Here is a 17,732-nt window from a genome sequence, read left to right as displayed (position 1 = left end):
TACACAGGTACAGCTCACTCGAACCACGTGAACTGAGGTCAGACCCCAGGGGAACAGGCGTGTTTGTGCTCACGTAAAGGGGGAAGCATGGGGATGTCCCTGGTGATCCAGTGGGTAGGACTCTGCGCTTTCACTGCCGTGTGCCTGGGTTCAGTTCCCGGTTGGGAAACTAAGATTCCACAAGCCGCGTGAACCCAGGCCTGCCAAGCCCAACTCCTGCCCCTTTGCCCCTGCGGTGCAGTCATACACGAGTGTCAGGAGGCTGGGCCTGGTCTCCAGCCGAGAGAACAGCTGGACGAACACCTTTAAGGACTAACAACCACCCAGAGCCTCACAGTCTACAGGGTGACGTCAAACAAAGCCCATTCTTTCATTTAATCCTCGCAAGGGAAGTAGCTGCAGCTGACCCGGCTGTCTGCCCTGGCCAAGGCTTGCTACAAGGGAGCCCACGCCCCCTGGCATGCCACCTCCAGGGTGTCCTCTGAGATAAGCGTCCCCAATCCTGTACCTGCACCCCCGCCCCTCACAGCCTTAGAACTTTGAGACAATGGGACAGAACCCTTAAAACTGGGCTATTCTGGCTTTGTGGAGCGGAGTCCGGGTGGAACCACAGGCATTCTGTGGATTCCAGGACCGGCTCATAAAGTTCAGAGTAGAGTTGGGCACCATGTCGGAGGCGTGAGTGAAGGAGGGGAGAGCCAAGGGCATGGCGCCTCCCTGGTCCTGCAGCCAGGCAGCTGGGGACAAGGCCGGTGTGGGGGTGCTCCTGAGGGCCGGCCCCACCTGGACCCCAGACACTCACACAGCCACCCTGGCCACTCCCGCCTGTGCTCAGGTTTCCCTCAGGCTACTGATTCCAGAACAGTCCCTCCATGCAGTACCCTTCTCTACAGTTCACCCTCACCCCCACTTCCAGCCCACCATCTTAGACCTTTGCAACATTGCTGGGGGTCCCTCCAGCCTGGAGGGACCAGCCACAGACTCCAAAAGGCCCCTCCCTTGGCAGGAGGTCCTCAGGGCGGTGCCCATTCGCCACCCTCCTTGCTCCTCCCTGGGTGGGCTCCAGCCCCAGGAGCCCCCGTCCCTCAGCTTCTAAGCCTCAGGGGGTCTGACTGGGGCCACCATCTCAGTTCCCTGAAGGCCTCTCCCTTCCCGGGACTCCCCCTCGGGGCCATGAGTCTCCTTAGCATCACACCTTCTGGGACCTTGAATTCAGGTCTTCAGGCGCCTCAAGGGACCTCACCCCTCCCCCTCCGCCCTTGTTCTTCTGAGGCTCAAGGTGCCCCCTGCCGGCCCCCCTCCCCCCCTTGAGGCTCAGGGCGCCCCCTCCTCGCCCCCTTCCCCGTCCTCTGAGACTCAGGGCGCCCCCTGCCGGCACCCCCCCCTAGAGCTTACCAGCGCCTCTGGGACTCCTCCCACCTGATCTTGGAAGAGCTGCTGGACCAGGAGTCGCTGCTGGGGGAAGCTGTTCCCGACCGCGAGCGGCAGTCCTTCCAGTACCGGCTCTCCTCGCTCTATCTGTACTACCTGGGGCTGCTGCGCCGCTTCGACACCCTCTACGACCAGATGGTGCAGCCGCAGAAGCGGCGGCTGCTGCGGCGGCTGCTGGACAGTGTGGCCTGCCGCGTGCTGGAGCTCAAAGACGATCTGGTTCGCGCCGACCTGTGTGAGACCCACTGCCTGGACCAAGTGCTGCAGGACTTAAAGCTCACCCCGGTGCGCGGGCTGCTCAAGCACTGCGCCCACCCCAGCTCGGGGGGCGGGGAGCTGGGGGGAGGGCTAGCCTTGATCTCCCCTTCCTTGTGGAAGCAAACCAAGCCCCAGCCAGCTGGGAGTAGGGGCGGCCTTGACTTTCCTCGGACACCCCAGGCCTTGGGGCATCATCTGCAAGGGAAGGCGGGCAGGGCAGATCGGACGATGGGGTTTGGGAAGTTCACGCACCATAGTTAGGAGGTGTGACTTCCCTGGTTGTCTAGCAGTTGAGAGTCTGCCTGCCAATGCAGGGGACATTGGTTCAATCCCTGCTTTGGGAAGATTCCACATGCCATGTGGCAGCTGAGCCCATGAGCCACCAGGACTGAGCCTAGAGCCTGAGCTCCCCAAGAGAAGCTACTGCAATGAGAAGCCTGTGCACCCCCAACTAGAGAGTAACCCCCATTTGCAACAAGAGAAAGCCTGTGTGCAACAACAAAGACCTAGCATAGCCAAAAATAAATAAATAAATAAATCTAAAAAAAAAAGTAGTTAAGGGTGGCGGGGGAGTCAGGCTGGAAGCTCTGTCTGGCTCGGAGGAGCCATGAACCCCATTGCACGGGATTGCTGGAAAGGGTCCCCTGGAGGCTTGTTCCTCAAAGTGTGGTCCACAGACCAGCAGCGTCAGCATCACCTAGGAGCTTGTTAGAGATGCAGAATCTCTGGCTGCACCCCAAACCACTACCCTGTCTCTGTGTTTTCACAAGACCCTCAGGGGATGTCTGTGCATCAGCAAGTCCCAGGGCACAGCGCTTCTGCACTGGCCTCCAGACCACCCTGAGGTCAGGGCTCCCTGTTCCACGTCTAAGGTGGACTCAAAGTTTCCCCTACTAGCTGCCTGAGACCCAGCTGTGGACTTGAAAAAACAGACCTTCTCCAGGCCCTGCCATTCTGATGTGGTTGCCCAGGGAGGGCCTAGGAGCCTGCATTTTAAGAGCTTGGGTCCCAGTTGATTCAGATGTACAGCTAGGACTGGGACCACTGCCCATTACCTACCCTGATCCTTCAGAATCCAACTCTAGCCACGTGACAGGGTCAAAGGAAGAGGGGACTGAGTCTTGGGGCGATCTGCCCAAAGTCTGTACATTTCGCACCCTGGAGCTCTAGGATGGAGGAAGCCAGGCCCAGGGGTATGTATGCAGCTGAAAGCAGTAATGGGTTGGCCAAGAGGGTCTGGAGTTTTATTCCCAACTCTTCTTCTCCTGTGTTGCCCCAAAGGCAGACCTGGAGGTTCCGATTCCCAAGTATTTCGAGCTGGAGCAGTCCAGCATCCTGAAGGACCGTGAACGCATGCTGGTGGAGCTGCTGTCCAGATTGAAGCCAGAGATCTCAGAGGGGGTGAGTCAGGGAGACACCCCCCGCCCTGGAACAGAGCTCCCTACTTCAGGACGCGGAGGCCCCGTCCTGCCCTCCACCACCTTGGAGAGCGCTCTGGGTAATCCTGGCCCCCTCACGGCTGCGCTGTGCTCCTCGTAACCTTCCCACACCAAGGCAGAGACACACGACTTGGGCACCTCACTGCCCTGGAACATACCCCCAGCGTGTTTTTGGGGGACTGGTCTCCCAGCTGGAGATGGCAAACCCTCCCTCGTTTCCTCCCCCTTTGCTCCTGCTGTGGCCAGAGCTTTCCAATGTTAAGCCGGACTGAGGCCATAATCCTACTGCAAAAGGCAGAGCGGGCCAGGCAAGGCAGGCTCCGGGCCACCTTCATGCGGGAGATTCGGAAAGAGGAGGAGCGAGACCGGAAGATTCGGGAGGAAGGTCGGTTCAAGTTCAGTCAGGATGAAGCAGCCATCACCATACAGAAGGTAAAACCCCCCCACCCCCCACACCAGGCACCCTGGAGGAAAGTCATCTCCTCTAGGAAGCCTTCCTGGCTCAGCAATTGATGACAGAAACACAGGTGCTTGGATTCTGCTGCCCCACAACTAGATGTTAAACTAGGGACCTTCATTGGTAATAAACATGTATCTTATTCATTATTTGTTCTCCATCTCCCCCAAAAGACTTGAAGTGGGATGCCATGAAAGCCCCTCAAACAGAAGGATAATTAAAATCAGAGGAGAAAGGAAATTCTCTGGCAGTCCAGTGGTGAGGACGCCTCATTCTCACTGCCAAGGACCTGAGTTTGATCCCTGTTCAGGGAACTAAAATTCCACAAGCCACACGGTGCAGCCAAAAATTTAAAAAATAACAATAATAAATAAAAATTTAAAATTAGGGGAGAAAGATCCATAATGCAGCAGCAGAACAGAGTAGACGATCATCCCCAAAACTTGTAAGACGGTGAAAAATTAGTCACAAAAAATTTTCCGGCCTACTATATCCTTTTGCTTTTCTGTCTATTCATTTTATGAATTTTTGAGAGTTTGATATTGAAAGTGAGTGAAGTGAAGTCGCTCAGTCATGTCCGACTCTTTGCGACACCATGGACTATAGCCCGCCAGGTTTCTCTGTCCATGGAATCTTCCAGGCAAGGATACTGGAGTGGGTGCCATTTCCTTCTCCAGGGGATGTTCCTGACCCAGGGATCAAACCTGGGTCTCCCGCACTGCAGGCAGACACTTGACCGTCTGAGCCACCAGGGAAGCTCCAGCTAAAAATCTTAGTTTATCTACTTAAAAAAAATAGTTGTAATATGTAGTGGAACCATATGTAACTCTCTTCTGTATTTTCCAAGTCTCCTGTAAATGTTATCATTCTGTCATAACTGAAAAAATAAAAAAGAAAGGCAAAGAAATGAATCATGAATTGTAGCCTGAGCCTCCGGGCAGCTGAGGCAAAAGGAAGCACGATGAAGAATATGGAGTCTGAGAATTGATGACTCCAGGTGTCTTCGGGGTCTGGGCCGCCCGAGGTCACCCTTTCATCACACACCCTCCCACCTCACTACAGAACACCCAGCTCCATCTCTAGGTGCCACCCCTCCCCCCCCCAACCTGGGGGGCGGATTTCCCCCCAGGTGCTGCTAAGCCGGCTCACAGGGGGGCAGTGCTTACCTGCTTGATAAGATGGGAGGTGCCCTAGAGAACGCCTCTAGGGCAGGAAGGCCCAGGACTGCTGACCTGGGGCTGCTGGAGCTTTCTCTCTTAAGTCAGGCTCCTCTCCCATCTTCTATCAAGTCCTAGAGCCTCAAAAACTTCTGTTCCCCAGCCCAATACAGGAGACTTAGAACTTCTCCCCCCAAACCCAGAGCAAACCAGCCAACTAGCAGACAGCAGCCCTGAGAACAGACGTCCCCTCCAACCGAGATAGATTTTCAGATTGCAGGGGACTTGGGCTGGGGTGCTGTGCATCCGGTTCCCAGGTCTGGCTGCCCCAGGAGTGAACAGGGGGTCCTCGCCCTCGGGGCTCACTGAAACAAGCCTTTGGAGAAGGAGGGTCAGCCCCAAACCTGGAGCATCCTCCCCCAACCCGAAAGTCAAAGCGAGTCCTTTTGTCCCTGTCTCCAGACATCGAGGGTATGGAAACACTGCATCCCAGGTCCCGGGTTCCCCACTGCCCTCATCAGAGGGGAGACTGTGTGAGGCCCTTAGTTATCAGGGGTCTTTCGTGTGCTCGTCATGGGAGCAGGAAGACAAAGCCAGGACAGGAGACTGCCCACAAAACCTGCCCTCTGAGGCTCTGTCTCAGTCAAACTACCAGGCGAGGCACTGGCCCTGCCTCCCTCTTTTCTCCTCCCCAGGGCACTGGGTTGTCCACAGGCCCAAGAGTAGCCGGGAGAGGAGCCCTGGGTGAGGAGTCAGGAAACCAGGCCTTGGTCTCGGCTCTGTGCCGAACGGCCCTGGGACCTGGGAGAGGCCATGTCCCATCTCTGGCTTCAGTTTCCCTGTGACATGTAGGAATTAATTAGGGGAGCTGCATGGTCTCAACAGCACCCAGGTCTATGGGCCTGGGTGGAAACAAGCTTTTACTCTAAATGCTGTAAGTATGCTGAAAAGTGAGAGTGGGGAGGGCTTCTCAGAGGAGGTAGAATCTGAACTCTGATTTGTGCCTCAAAAGCTGCAGCAGATTAGGGACTTCCCTAGTGGTCCGTTGGCTAAGACTCTGCATTCCCAATGCAAGAGGCCCAGGTTTGATCCCCGGTCGGGGAACTAGATCCCATGTGCTGCAACTAAGAGTTCACCTGCCACAACTAAGAAAATAAATATTTTTAAAGGCAGGTTAGAAGGTGGAGATGAGACGGAGGGAATTCCTGGGGGTTTCTGAGAGTGCCGGGCATCTGGGTGCAGACTGGCCCCACCCTGTCTGGGCTATCTCTGCTCAGGGGTCAGTGGCCAGTGATCTGTATCCTAGAGGTGCCCTCCCCAGAGCTCTGCCCCCTACCCTGCATCCCAGCAGAAAGGCAGTGTGGGGAGTGTCCAGGCCCATGTGTCTGTCCCCCCAGGTGTGGAAGGGTTACCTGCAGAGGAAACGCACTCAGCAGGACCGGCGAACCGAGATGGAGTTCATCGGCATGGTGAGCGTCCCGCCTCCAGCCCTGTGCACACCTCCCTCCACTGAGGACTGGGGAAGGGGGGTCTGGGGACCTTGGTGGAAGGTCAGCAGAAAGCCACTGCCAAGCCACGTCCCTTCCCGCTGCCACCCTCCCTCCCAGAGCCCTTTGGAAGGAAGTCACACATGGGGTGGGGAGAGGGACGGTGGATCAGGGCATCCTGTCCCCTGGCCCATGATGGAGCTGGCAGGAGAGGCTGCAGGGGGTGGGCCCCGCAGCGGCACCAGGCCAGTTCCCAGGGCCAGTGGGTTTCCTGCAGCCTCTGTGAGAAGCACGTGGGGGGCCCAGTTGGGATGAGGACACACCCCCTTCACCCCAGAGCCTTTGGAGGCGGGGCACAGGCTCCCCTCTCGCTCTGGGATCCCCGGCTCCCTCCTCTCCTCTGCCCTGCAGGCAGAATGACTAAGTGTGAACTGGGTGACAGGGGCATGAATGTGCGTGGAGGGTGGGGGCGAGGAGCATGGGCAGGAAGGGGTGAGGGTGCAGGCAGGGAAGACAGACCGGAGCCCGCTGCTCTGCGGTGGTCGGCCCCCAGCTGGTTTCTGCTGACTTAGGAGAGGAAGCCACCACGGAGTGGGGTTCTGAGATCCTCAGAGGGCGCTTGGCCCTGGGCAGAGCCGCAAAAGCTTGGCCTATAAGGGGAGATTGGAGGAGGGACTGGGAGGGGGTGCTGGGGTTCGGGGCAGAAGGATTGGAGACCAGGGCTGGGATGGCCGCTCCGAGGAGGCTGGGGGCTTCAGAAGGAGGGAGGCACTGGGTGGCCCCACGTGGGAGCGGAGGTCGGAGCTCGCTGATGACATGGGCAGCCGGACCCCAGGAGACTAGGGCTGGGTCGGGTCTTGGTTGGGGTGGGGGGGTGGTGGGGGCAGGGGGCCATGGCACGACTGGTGGGTGAGGAATGAGCCCGGCCGCCCGGGCCCATCAACAGTGTGAGCTCAGCGTTTTCAGTAATTGTCTCTGCGCAGAGTGATATTTAAAATACATTTGGGAGCCAATGAGGCGGGAAAGTGGCTGCGGAGCGGCTGCCAACACGGGCGCTGGGCGTGGGGGTGGGGCTGGGGCCGGAGGCTGGGGGGAGGGGGGGCACGGGTGCTGGGGGAGCGGGCGGGCTTGGGGCGGGGGGGCAGCCCGGATGCATCTAGCAAACTCATTATCAGAGTAATTTACACAGACGAGTTTCAGGCTCCAAACACAATTTCTCCTGATGCAGTCAAGCCCTGTTGTTCCGCGTGGGTGTGTGTGCGCGCGGAGCTCTGTGCGGGGATGGGGGGGTTGCTGGGGCGCCCCACTCCCACCCCTGAGCCCCTCGCCTCCCGGTCCACGTCCCCAGCTCCCCTCGGCCAGCCCGGCGGAGCCCATGGGCGCCGCGTCCCAGGCCAGCCTCGGGGCGGATGTGCGCAGGCTCCGGCAGACGGAGAAGGAGGAGGAGTTCCAGCTGGCCGTGGTGAAGGCCCACGACCACCTCAGGGAGCTGGAGGGGCCCGACATGAAGGAGAAGATGAAGGAGCAGATCCGACAGTGGTTCATCGAGTGCCAGTCAGTGTCCGCAGCCTCCGCAGACCCGCCCCCTCCCCCACCACGGACCCCCCTCTTGCCCTCCTCACCCCACCCTGGCTTAGCCCCGAATCCCTGACATGCTGCTGACGCACTGGGTGTAAATTCGGGGCCCCCAGCCTAAGGGAACAGCTCCACACACGACTTCCTGCTTCCCCAGATGGCAGAGAAAATGGCAGAATAAGATGGGAAAGTGTCCAGGGACACTCCCTACTCTATTCTGTAAGGATCCACTCCCTCCCCCTCTCCCTCTGTCTTCCTTGTCCTTCATCTTTCTCCATCGTCCTCTCCATCCATCCACCCATCCACGCATCCATCCACCTGACCGTCCACGCATCCATCTGTCCACCCCTCCGTCCATCCACCCATCTATCTACCCATCCATCATCCATTTATCCTTCTGTTCCTCCACCCATCTGTCCATCCATCCATGCATCCATCCCCCATCTGTCCACCCATCCATCATCCATTTATCCTTCTGTTCCTCTGCCCATGTGTCCATCCATGCATCCATCCACCCACCCATCCATCCACCTATCCATCCACCCATCCATCCATCCACCCATCTGTCCATCCATCCATGCATCCATCCCCCCATCTGTCCACCCATCCATCATCCATTTATCCTTCTGTTCCTCCACCCATCTGTCCATCCATCCACCTATCCATCCACCCATCTACCCATCTGTCCATCCACCTTTCCGTCCACCCATCCTTCCATCCATCCATCTCTCCGACCATCTTATGTCCATTTAGTGCCCTCACCGGCCGATTCCCTGATTATCCAGACGAGTCTTTAGGTGGATCCTCACTGATCTTTGCAGACAAGACTCCAGAACAGGTACCCTGGAGGTGGGAATAGAGGCCTTTCTGTGTTAGGTGGAATCTGAGGTTAGAGAGAGTAACCTGCGTGTCAGCTGAGGGTGGTGGGGGTTGGGGGAGAGGACGCAGATGTGGTGGAGGAGGGGGTCCCCAGAAGGAGCTGGAGGAGGCCCCCTTGGTCAGAGAGAGGCAACGTGTCTGATGAGAGCACTGTGACTCCAGGTCCCCACCTCCATGGAGACTCCTGGGGAGAGCAGCAGCTCTGAGCAAGCACCCACCCGCTCAGTTGAGCCCCTTTCTTCCTGGACCCTCAGCGCCTGGATCCCACCAGTGACACGAGGCCTTGGGAATCCTGGGTCCATCCCTAGCTCAGGCCCCGGGGTTCTCTGGCTTGTATCAACCCCCTCGGTCTTCCACGAAGCATCTTCCTGTGTCTGTCACAGGTGAGGATGGAACTGGAGGTGCAAGTCCAGGAGAACAAAAAAAAGGAGCAAGAGAAAAATAAGGAGAAAGAAAAGGAGGGAAAAGAGAAAAAGAAGAAGAAGGGAGAAAAGACCAAGAAGGGAGTAAGGCACCGCCTGGAGCCATGGACCAAGGGGGCAGGGGCACGGAGTCTCAGAGAATTCCCAGCGGGAGGCGGGTCTGGGAGGATCAGGCCCAGATGCCCGGAGGTGATGCGCGGAGGTGAGGGCTTCGAGCGGAGGATGTCTCTGTTCTAGGAAGCAGACACGATGCTTAGGGCACTGCCTTCCAGATCCATCCCTGCAATTAACGCCGGCCACAAGGAGTACACGAGTGAGCGCAGGGGGGCGGTCAGGCCTGTGGGCTCTTGGGGTGACCTTGGTCCCCGGGAGAGTGGGCCCGTGCCACGTGTGGGGAGCTTGGGGACGTGGGGGTGACAGCCGAGGGGAAAAAGCCGAGGAGGAGAGGGATGTGAGGTGTGCTCCCTGGGCTTTGGGTCTGAATCCTGTGGCCACAGGTCTTGGGATCAGGCCTCGCTCTGCGGGCTGGGTGGAAGTGCCAGGCAGCTCGGTGAGAGGAGAGCGGGGCCAGCGTGTGTGCATGCACCTGTGAGCGTCTGTGTGCACATGAGTGTGAGTGTGTGTGTACGTCTGGATCCTGGACACACACCCCTGCACCGGCAGATCTGTGGAAGAACCGATTTGACAGCCTCTTTCCCAGCCAGAGTTTTGACTCCGAGACCCTCAAGATGGAACAGAGGAAAGACGTGGAACAGGAGATCCGCATACAGGTGAGTGTTCCTGCGGGACCCCCAAGGATCAGGCTCCATCCTTGCTGCCCACCAGCCCCCGGCCCGCCAGCCTCTGCAGCACCCTGCCTCTAGGCACCACCTGCCCAGCCTAGTCCTGGCTCCGTCTGGGTGCATCTTGGTCCCCGGGGTCCTCTGACACAGCCCTGAGGGAGAGGGTCATGAGGGGCTCTGCACCAGGGTCATACCCACCGTCCTCTACCCACCCTGTGCCACCCACCGTGGGAGCATTGGATCACACAATCTTTCCAACAACGTGTGAGACAGGCGCCTTGATTTTCTTGACATCACAGGTGAGGAAACAGGCTGAGAGGTCATGAAATTGCTCAAGGTCACGCAGACTATTTAATTTATTTGGCCTCATTGGATCTTAGTTGCAGCCCTTGAGACGTTTCGTTGCAGCGTGGACTCTCTAGTTGTGGGTGGGGGTCAGTAGTTGTGGGCCACAGCCTAGTTGCTCTGTGGCATGCGGGATCTTCATTCTCTGATCAGGGACTGAACCTGCGTCCCCTGCATTGCAAGACAGATTCTTAGCCACAGGACCAGCAGGGAAGTCCCCCACGCAGACTTTAAACAGTGGATCTGGGGCTTGAGCTGAAGGCAAAGGAGAAAACGATATATATACCCATTTGAATGCAGAGTTCCAAAGGATAGCAAGGAGAGATAAGAAAACCTTCCTCAGTGAACAATGCAAAGAAATATAGGAAAACAATAGAATGGGAAAGACTAGAGATCTCTTCAAGAAAATTAGAGATACCAAGGGAACATTTCATGCAGAGATGGGCACAATAAAGGACAGAAATGGTATGGACCTAACAGAAGCAGAAGAGATTAAGAAGAGGTGGCAAGAATATACAGAAGAACCATACAAAAAAGATCTTCATGACCCAGATAACCACGATGGTGTGATCACTCACCTAGAGCCAGACATCCTGGAATGCGAAGTCAAGTGGGCCTTAGGAAGTGTCACTTTAAACAAAGCTGGTGGAGGTGATGGAATTCCAGTTGCGCTACTTCAAATCCTAAAAGATGATGCTGTGAAAGTGCTGCACTCAATATGCCAGCAAATTTGGAAAACTCAGCAGCGGCCGCAGGACTGGAAAAGGTCAGTTTTCATTCCAATCCCAAAGAAAGGCAATGCCAAAGAATGCTCAAACTACCACAAATTGCACTCATCTCACACACTAACAAAGTAATGCTCAAAATTCTCCAAGCTAGGCTTCAACAGTATGTGAACTCTGAACTTCTAGATGTTCAAGCTGGATTTAGAAAAGGCAGAGGAACCAGAGATTAAATTGCTCATATCCGCTGGATCATCAAAAAAGGAAGAGTTCCAGAAAAACATCTACTTTTGCTTTATTGACTATACCAAAGTGTTTGACTGTGTGGATCACAGCAACCTATGCAAAATTCTTCAAGAGACGGTAACACCAGGCCATCTGACCTGCCTCCTGAGAAATCTGTATGCAGGTCAAGAAGCGACAGTTAGCACTGGACATGGAAGAACAGACTGGTTCCAAATAGGAAAAGGAGTACGTCAAGGCTGTATATTGTCACCCTGTTTATTTAACTTACATGCAGAGTACATCATGAGAAATGCTGGACTGGAAGATGCACAAGCTGGAATCAAGATTGCTGGGAGAAATATCAATAACCTCAAATATGCAGATGACACCACCCTTACGGCAGAAAGTGAAGAAGAACTAAAAAGCCTCTTGATGAAAGTGAAAGAGGAGAGTCAAAAAGTTGGCTTAAAGCTCAACATTCAGAAAACAGATCATAGCATCTGGTCCCATCACTTCATGCAAATAAATGGGGAAACAAGGGAAACAGTGAGAGACTTTATTTTTGGGGGCTCCAAAATCACTGCAGATGGTGACCACAGCCATGAAATTAAAAGACACTCCTTGGAAGAAAAGTTATGACCAACCTAGACAGCATATTAAAAAGCAGAGACATTACTTTGCCAACAAAGGTCCATCTAGTCAAAGATATGATTTTTCCAGTAGTCATGTATGGATGTGAGAGTTGGACTATAAAGAAAGCTGAGCATTGAAGAATTGATGCTTTTGAACTGTGGTGTTGGAGAAGACTCTTGAAAGTCCCTTGGACTGCAAGGAGATCCAACCAGTCCATCGTAAAGGAGATCAGTCCTGGGTGTTCATTGGAAGGACTGATGCTAAAGCTGAAGCTCCAATACTTTGGCCACCTGGTGGGAAGAACTGACTCTTGGAAAAGACCCTGATGCTGGGGAAGATTGAAGGTGGGAGGAGAAGGGGATGACAGAGGATGCAATGGTTGGATGGCATCACTGACTCGAAGGACATGAGTTTGAGTAAACTCCGGGAGCTGGTGATGAACAGGGAGGCTTGGCGTGCTGCAGTCCATGAGGTCGCAAAGAGTTGGACACGACTGAACTGAACTGAACTAGGGCTTGAACTGAAAGCTGACTGGCTTCATCCTCGGAGCTTCTGCCCACGTGAATGCCAGGCTCAAGCATGAGCAAGATGTGGGTCAGGGTTGGGACATTCCTAAAGAACCCTCCACCCCCACCAGCTGCCATTGCTGGGCTGGGCTGGATCTTCCCTGAGGGCCCCCTGACCCCGACTTCATCCTCAGCCTCCTACTTGTCCTCCCCAAGCCCTGGTCACCCCATCACACCCCCTGCTGGCCCCCAGGTGGATGATCTGATGCGTCAGGAGCTGAAGAACCTGAGGCTGGCCGTGGACAGGGAGGAGACGAGACCCATGAAGCCTCCGAAGGCAAGACGAGGGGCTGGGGCTGAAACAAGGCAGGGCGCTCGGGCGGGGGAGGCAAGGAACAGAAGACCACTGCCTGTGTGTTTGCTTTCTACCAGAAGAAGGCGGGCAAGAAACCCGGGAAGAAGAAGGAAAAAGACCTGACCCCAGACAGGTAGCAGAACCCGCACTTCACTGGGGGTGGTGGAGCGAGCCCTCGTCCAGGACAGATCTGACTTTGGGGCCTGGCTCTGTGGCTGTGTGACCTGGGGGAAATCACTTAACCTCTCTGAGTCCCTGCCCCGCCAGACTCACGGGAGAGCCGTGAGGATGAACTCAAGCACAAGAAAGTGCTGTGAAAGTGGAGATTCAGGATGAGGTGTGAGCAGAGCATTGTTCCAAACGCTCCCTGCTTCCCGTGTCTCCTTCCTTCCCCACTTGCCCACCACCCCTGGGCATCCCAGTCTGGGGCGTCAGAGGCCTTGCCAGTGGTCCCCTTCTACTCACTCCTGGTGCCAGCTGCGTTCATGGCCAGCCCCGCCCCCCAGCCTCCCGAGTGCGTGTACATCTTCCATGTGGTTTCTAGGAAGAGGCCAGGTGTCACCCACGTTGGGTCTCAGAGGGCGCTGATCCTTTCTCACACGCCACTCAAACCCCGGGGCACCCGGCTGGGGTACGCTGCCGTCTGGGCCAGCGGGCCAGCGTCGTGCCTTCCGATGCTGCCTGACCGCAGGAAGGTGGACAGGATGCTGCTGGCGAGTCCCCCTTGCCCCCGCTGCTCCTGCCTGCAGCACCGCCCCCACCAAACTGTGTCCCTTCGCTTTTGTCCTGGGCACCCCCCTGTGCCATGCTCTGCCAGGCCCATGGACTCCCTGTTTGAAGAGCTCGTCGTCTTAGGCCTTCTAAAGAAGAGCGAGACAGTGCCTTTGAAAGACTACGTTGGTGAGACCTTCCCCCCAGCGCCTGCCCCCCGGGCGGGACCGAGGAGCGGTTCCCCTGGCCATGGCCATCCCCAAAGCCGACTGCCACCCCTGCCGTGACCCTTCTCCCCATGTGTCCTGCCCCAGTGGCTGCCACTCACCGGCTGCGCCCCCCTCCCCACCCCAGGTGACTGCCTCTATCTCGGATCGGCCCTGAACTTGGCAAACAAGCTGCCTATGCCCTCCCTGGCTGACATCCGGCAGAACGTGGCCTTGTATGCGATTCTGCGGCTCGGTGAGAGGCCTGGCAGGGCCGTGCGGCGGGCGGTCCAGGCAGCTGTATCCGTCAGGGGCTTTGGACGCGTGTCGGGCTCCCCCCATGCCTTCCTCGGGCCCCCCCCCAGAGGTCACACCCTGAAGCCAGGCAGGCCCTTGACCTGCTGAGGACCCCACATTTCCAGCCCCTCACTCAGCCCTGAGCAATCTCCCCTAGTCTGTCCTGTTCCTAGAAGACCAGCCCCCCACCCCCTGATACACACCAGAGCCTGGATCTTTCTGAAGGGCTTTGTCACACGCCCTTTAATTCCATTCCTTCAAAATCCAGGAGTGGAAACAGGTGGGATGGAAAGAAGAAAGGGCACTGGGAGGAGGGAGGCTCTCTTCTGAATACCCCTCTCTCCCCTCCAGGCCCCTCCTTCCCATGTAGCCCTTTGGAATTAGGCTTGCTAAACCATTAGGCGCCATCCAGGCTGCCTCTCCCGGGGGCATTGCCCAGGCCCTGGGGCAGAAGAGTGCAGCCGTGACCTGACCCTAGTCTTGCCCAGCCTGGGGCCCCTGACTTCCCCTGACTCAACGTCTCCACCCCCGGCCCCCTGCCAGCTCCTAGCCCCCCGTCTTCTCTCTCAGGCTCCCCAGATATACACTCCATGGCTCCCCTCATCCGCTCCATCCTCCTGGTGGGCCCCTCCGGTATGGGCAAGAAGATGCTGGTGAAGGCCGTGTGCACGGAGACCGGTGCCAACCTTTTCGACCTGTCGCCGGAGAACCTGCAGGGCAAATACCCTGGCAAGACTGGGGTGCAGATGCTGGTGCACATTGTCTTTAAGGTCTGGGAGTCTCCTGACGGCATCTCGAGTTCTCAAACTGTGACAGCAGAGCTGGGTGGGCTCGGCGGGGGGATGCGGGGTCACCCAGCTGCCCAGGTGGTGTCGTTTCAGGAGCTGGTGAGGTCTCCCCACCAGTCAGTCCCTGCTGGGAATGTGTGGATTCCCGAAGCCCCAGTGATGGGGGAGGTGGGAAGGAAGTGGGAGGCAGGGAAGTTTCTTCTCTTGGCAGAGATGAAGCTGAACACATAGCCCCCACCCCGTACCGCCACCGCCCCCCTGGGGAGGGCAGGGACTCTGATGTGATGGGTGTTGGAAGGGCGCAGAGGTGGGGCTGGCAGGATGTGGGAACGGAGCCGGCCACTGACCGAGGACAGCCCTGACCCTGGGTTTGACCAGATGGGGAGGGGACCCTTCCCCCAAGGATGTCTGACCTCGGGCTTCTGTTCTCTGATGCATCCAGGTGGCTCGGTACCTACAGCCCTCTGTGATCTGGATTGGGAATGCGGAGAAGACTTTCTATAAGCGGGTCCCCAAAGACGAGGAGGAGGTGGGCAGAGCCCATGGGCAGGGCTGGCAGGCATGGGTGTGTTCACGTCACTCCAGACCTCACCCGCCACGTGGCCTCGGATGAGTCCTCCTGCCTTACTTCCTTATCCTTAAAGCGGGACCGACAGCCCCTCCTGTCTGCCCACCCCCCCACCCACCCACCCACCACGGTCCTTGTGAGGATGAGCTCTGTGAATTAGAAGCCCGTATGATGTCCCTGGTCCCCACCCCTCCCCTCCCTCCCCACCTTTCCCGGAACAGATGGACCCGAAGCGAATAAAGAAGGACCTCACCAAGGCCCTGCGGCTGCTGAGTCCCGGGGACCGCGTGATGCTGATTGGGACCACCGACCGGCCACAGGTGGCCGAGATGAAGGGCCTTTGCCACACCTACGAACGCATCCTTCTCCTGCCTCGGCCCGATTACGCCTCTCGCTATGGTAAGGCCCCTTGCGACTGCGTGGACTGCAGCCCGCCAGGCTCCTCCGTCCGTGGGCTTCTCCAGGCCAGGATGCTGGAGTGGGTAGCCCTGCCCTCCTCCAGGGGATCTTCCCGACCCAGGACCTCCCTGGTAGCTCAGACGGTAAAAGAATCTGCCTGCAATGCAGGAGGTGCAGGTTCGATTCCTGGGTTGGGAAGATTCCCCTGGAGAAGGGAATGGCAGCCCACTCCAGTATTCTTGCCTGGAGAATCCCACGGACAGAGGAGCCTGGCAGGCTACAGTCTCCATGGGGTCGCACAGAGTCGGATACGATGGAGCGACTAATATTTTTTCACTTTTTTCACGGTGAGGCCGGGGAATGTGGGGTCAGGTCAGAGAAGGGGTCGAGGGACTGCCCTTGCCCAAGCTCCCCGCTTCCCCCATCGGCCCCTGCTCTGAGTCCTGACCTCCATTCCAGGTGCTCTAGGGGGATGGCTAGACAAGCCGCCCTGGGGCCTGGGGCCTGGGGCCTGGTGTGCCCGTGTAGACACGGGCGGGTCGCTCAAGTCCTCGGAGTCTCAGTTGCCATGTTAAGTGGGAGGAAGATCCTTACCTCCCTGGGAGGAGGGGCGCTGCTGGATGCTGGGCGGCCCTCCAGAAGCACAGAGCTCCTCTGCAGACACGGAGGTGCCCACTGCCTCTCTCTGCCCCGTGTGCCCCCACCCCCCCCCACCGCACGCAGTGCTCTGGAGGCATATGATCGAGGCCCAGGGAGCCAAGGGGACCCAGCACCTGGACATCAGCGCCCTGGCCAAGGTGTCCGACGGCTACACGGCTGGCTGCATCCTCCAAGCCATCCAGGCGGTGCTGACCGAGCGGCGGCTCCTGCAGCTATCCAGGCGGCCCCTCCTGACCTCAGAGTTCCTGGGGCCCCTGGCGAAGCTGGACCCGGTGTACCGGGAGGAGGAGGAGTCCCTGAAGGTGAGGCTTTGTAGGGGGGGCAGGGCCAACAGCAGTGGGGGAGTCAGCCCTCTGAAGCCCACCCCCCAGGCCCATAGTGCACTTTGGACCCCTCCGTCTGCTCCCCAGGGAGCTCAGAAGGGAAGGACTCGTGGGCAGGGCCAGCTGGGCACCCGCAGCCACTGACCCCGGGGATGGCTGGAGGAGGACCAGGGCTGCAGGGCAGGGAGGAGGCCTCTCGCCCCTGACCGTGGCCCAGAGTATCTGGTGATGTGTGAGGGAAACCAGGGCTCTGGCAGGAACTCTAGGACCCCAGAGGAGATCAGAGGACCTGCGCGCGGAGGACTCAGATCCATCGGAAGGGAAGGGCGAGGTCAGCCAGCAGAGCCGAGAGTCCGACCCATTGCCTTCACCCTTCCTACAACCCAGGACTGGTACTTCAAGACCCCGCTGGGCAAGAAGAAGATGAAATTTCTCAAGGACCAGGACGCTGCTGAGGAAGCCAAGGCAAAGGAGAAGAAGAAGAGGAAGTGAAGCTGAGGCTGGGGTGCCTGAGATTAGGAGCAGGACGGGTGGGGCCCCACGGGCCAGGAGGGGGCTGGGGTGGAGCAGAGGTATAAACGGCCAGACGGCTCGGGGACCTGCTCTCTTTGTCCATTTCCGTGCTTCCTGCCCCTTGCTCTGTGCCCCTGCCCAGCTCAGGCTTGTTCGACTTCGTACCCACCCTCTCCCCACCCCCGGCCCGGCCGTTCACAAGCCGGCTCCGCTCTGCTTCCCAGACCCCTCTGACCCGCGCCTGGTGTCTTCACCCACTGTCATTCGCCACCCGCCACCTGGCTCCCCAGCTCTCTCCCTCCCCGAGGTGTTTCTGTGCGTGCCCCATCGCTTCGGTCGTGTTCGACCCTCTGCGACCCCGTGGAATGGAGCCCACCAGGCTCCTCTGTCCACGGGATTCTCCAAGCAAGCATATGCCGGAGTGGGTTGCCATTCCCTGCTTCAGGGGAATCTTCCCGACCCAGGGATTGAACCTGCGTCTCTGATGTCTCCCGCATTGGCAGGCGAGCTCTTTAGTACTAGGGCCATCTGGGAAGCCAGAGGTGTTTAAGGGAGAAAAATAGGAAAAGGAGAAAAAGGTCTACAGTAAGTATA

General features: G+C 57.8%; 1 protein-coding gene across 1 annotated transcript; it reads left to right on the top strand.

Moving 5' to 3' along the window:
• Positions 1-667: 667 nt before the first annotated feature.
• Positions 668-17,613, top strand: IQCA1L (IQ motif containing with AAA domain 1 like). Its single transcript, XM_043462396.1, has 19 exons — positions 668-678; positions 1,389-1,716; positions 2,971-3,090; positions 3,375-3,560; positions 6,140-6,211; positions 7,578-7,783; positions 8,558-8,642; positions 9,067-9,189; positions 9,343-9,418; positions 9,769-9,875; positions 12,572-12,655; positions 12,751-12,806; positions 13,491-13,573; positions 13,739-13,846; positions 14,458-14,657; positions 15,118-15,204; positions 15,465-15,642; positions 16,366-16,604; positions 17,013-17,613. The coding sequence occupies exons 1-19, from the start codon at positions 668-670 to the stop codon at positions 17,115-17,117; spliced, it is 2,454 nt and encodes an 817-aa protein (XP_043318331.1). The 3' UTR covers positions 17,118-17,613.
• Positions 17,614-17,732: the final 119 nt, after the last annotated feature.

The sequence above is a fragment of the Cervus canadensis genome, chromosome 3 (assembly GCF_019320065.1).
Source record: "Cervus canadensis isolate Bull #8, Minnesota chromosome 3, ASM1932006v1, whole genome shotgun sequence".
NCBI classification, from domain to species: Eukaryota; Metazoa; Chordata; class Mammalia; order Artiodactyla; family Cervidae; genus Cervus; species Cervus canadensis.
This window is presented reverse-complemented; position numbering and strand designations above follow the sequence as displayed.

Bases quoted from the DNA above. Each gene is read 5' to 3' on its own strand.
- IQCA1L (XM_043462396.1), top strand. The intron at 3,091-3,374 runs GTGAGTCAGGGA...TGCTGTGGCCAG, and splicing joins AGCCAGAGATCTCAGAGGGG to AGCTTTCCAATGTTAAGCCG. The intron at 16,605-17,012 runs GTGAGGCTTTGT...CCTACAACCCAG, and splicing joins AGGAGGAGGAGTCCCTGAAG to GACTGGTACTTCAAGACCCC.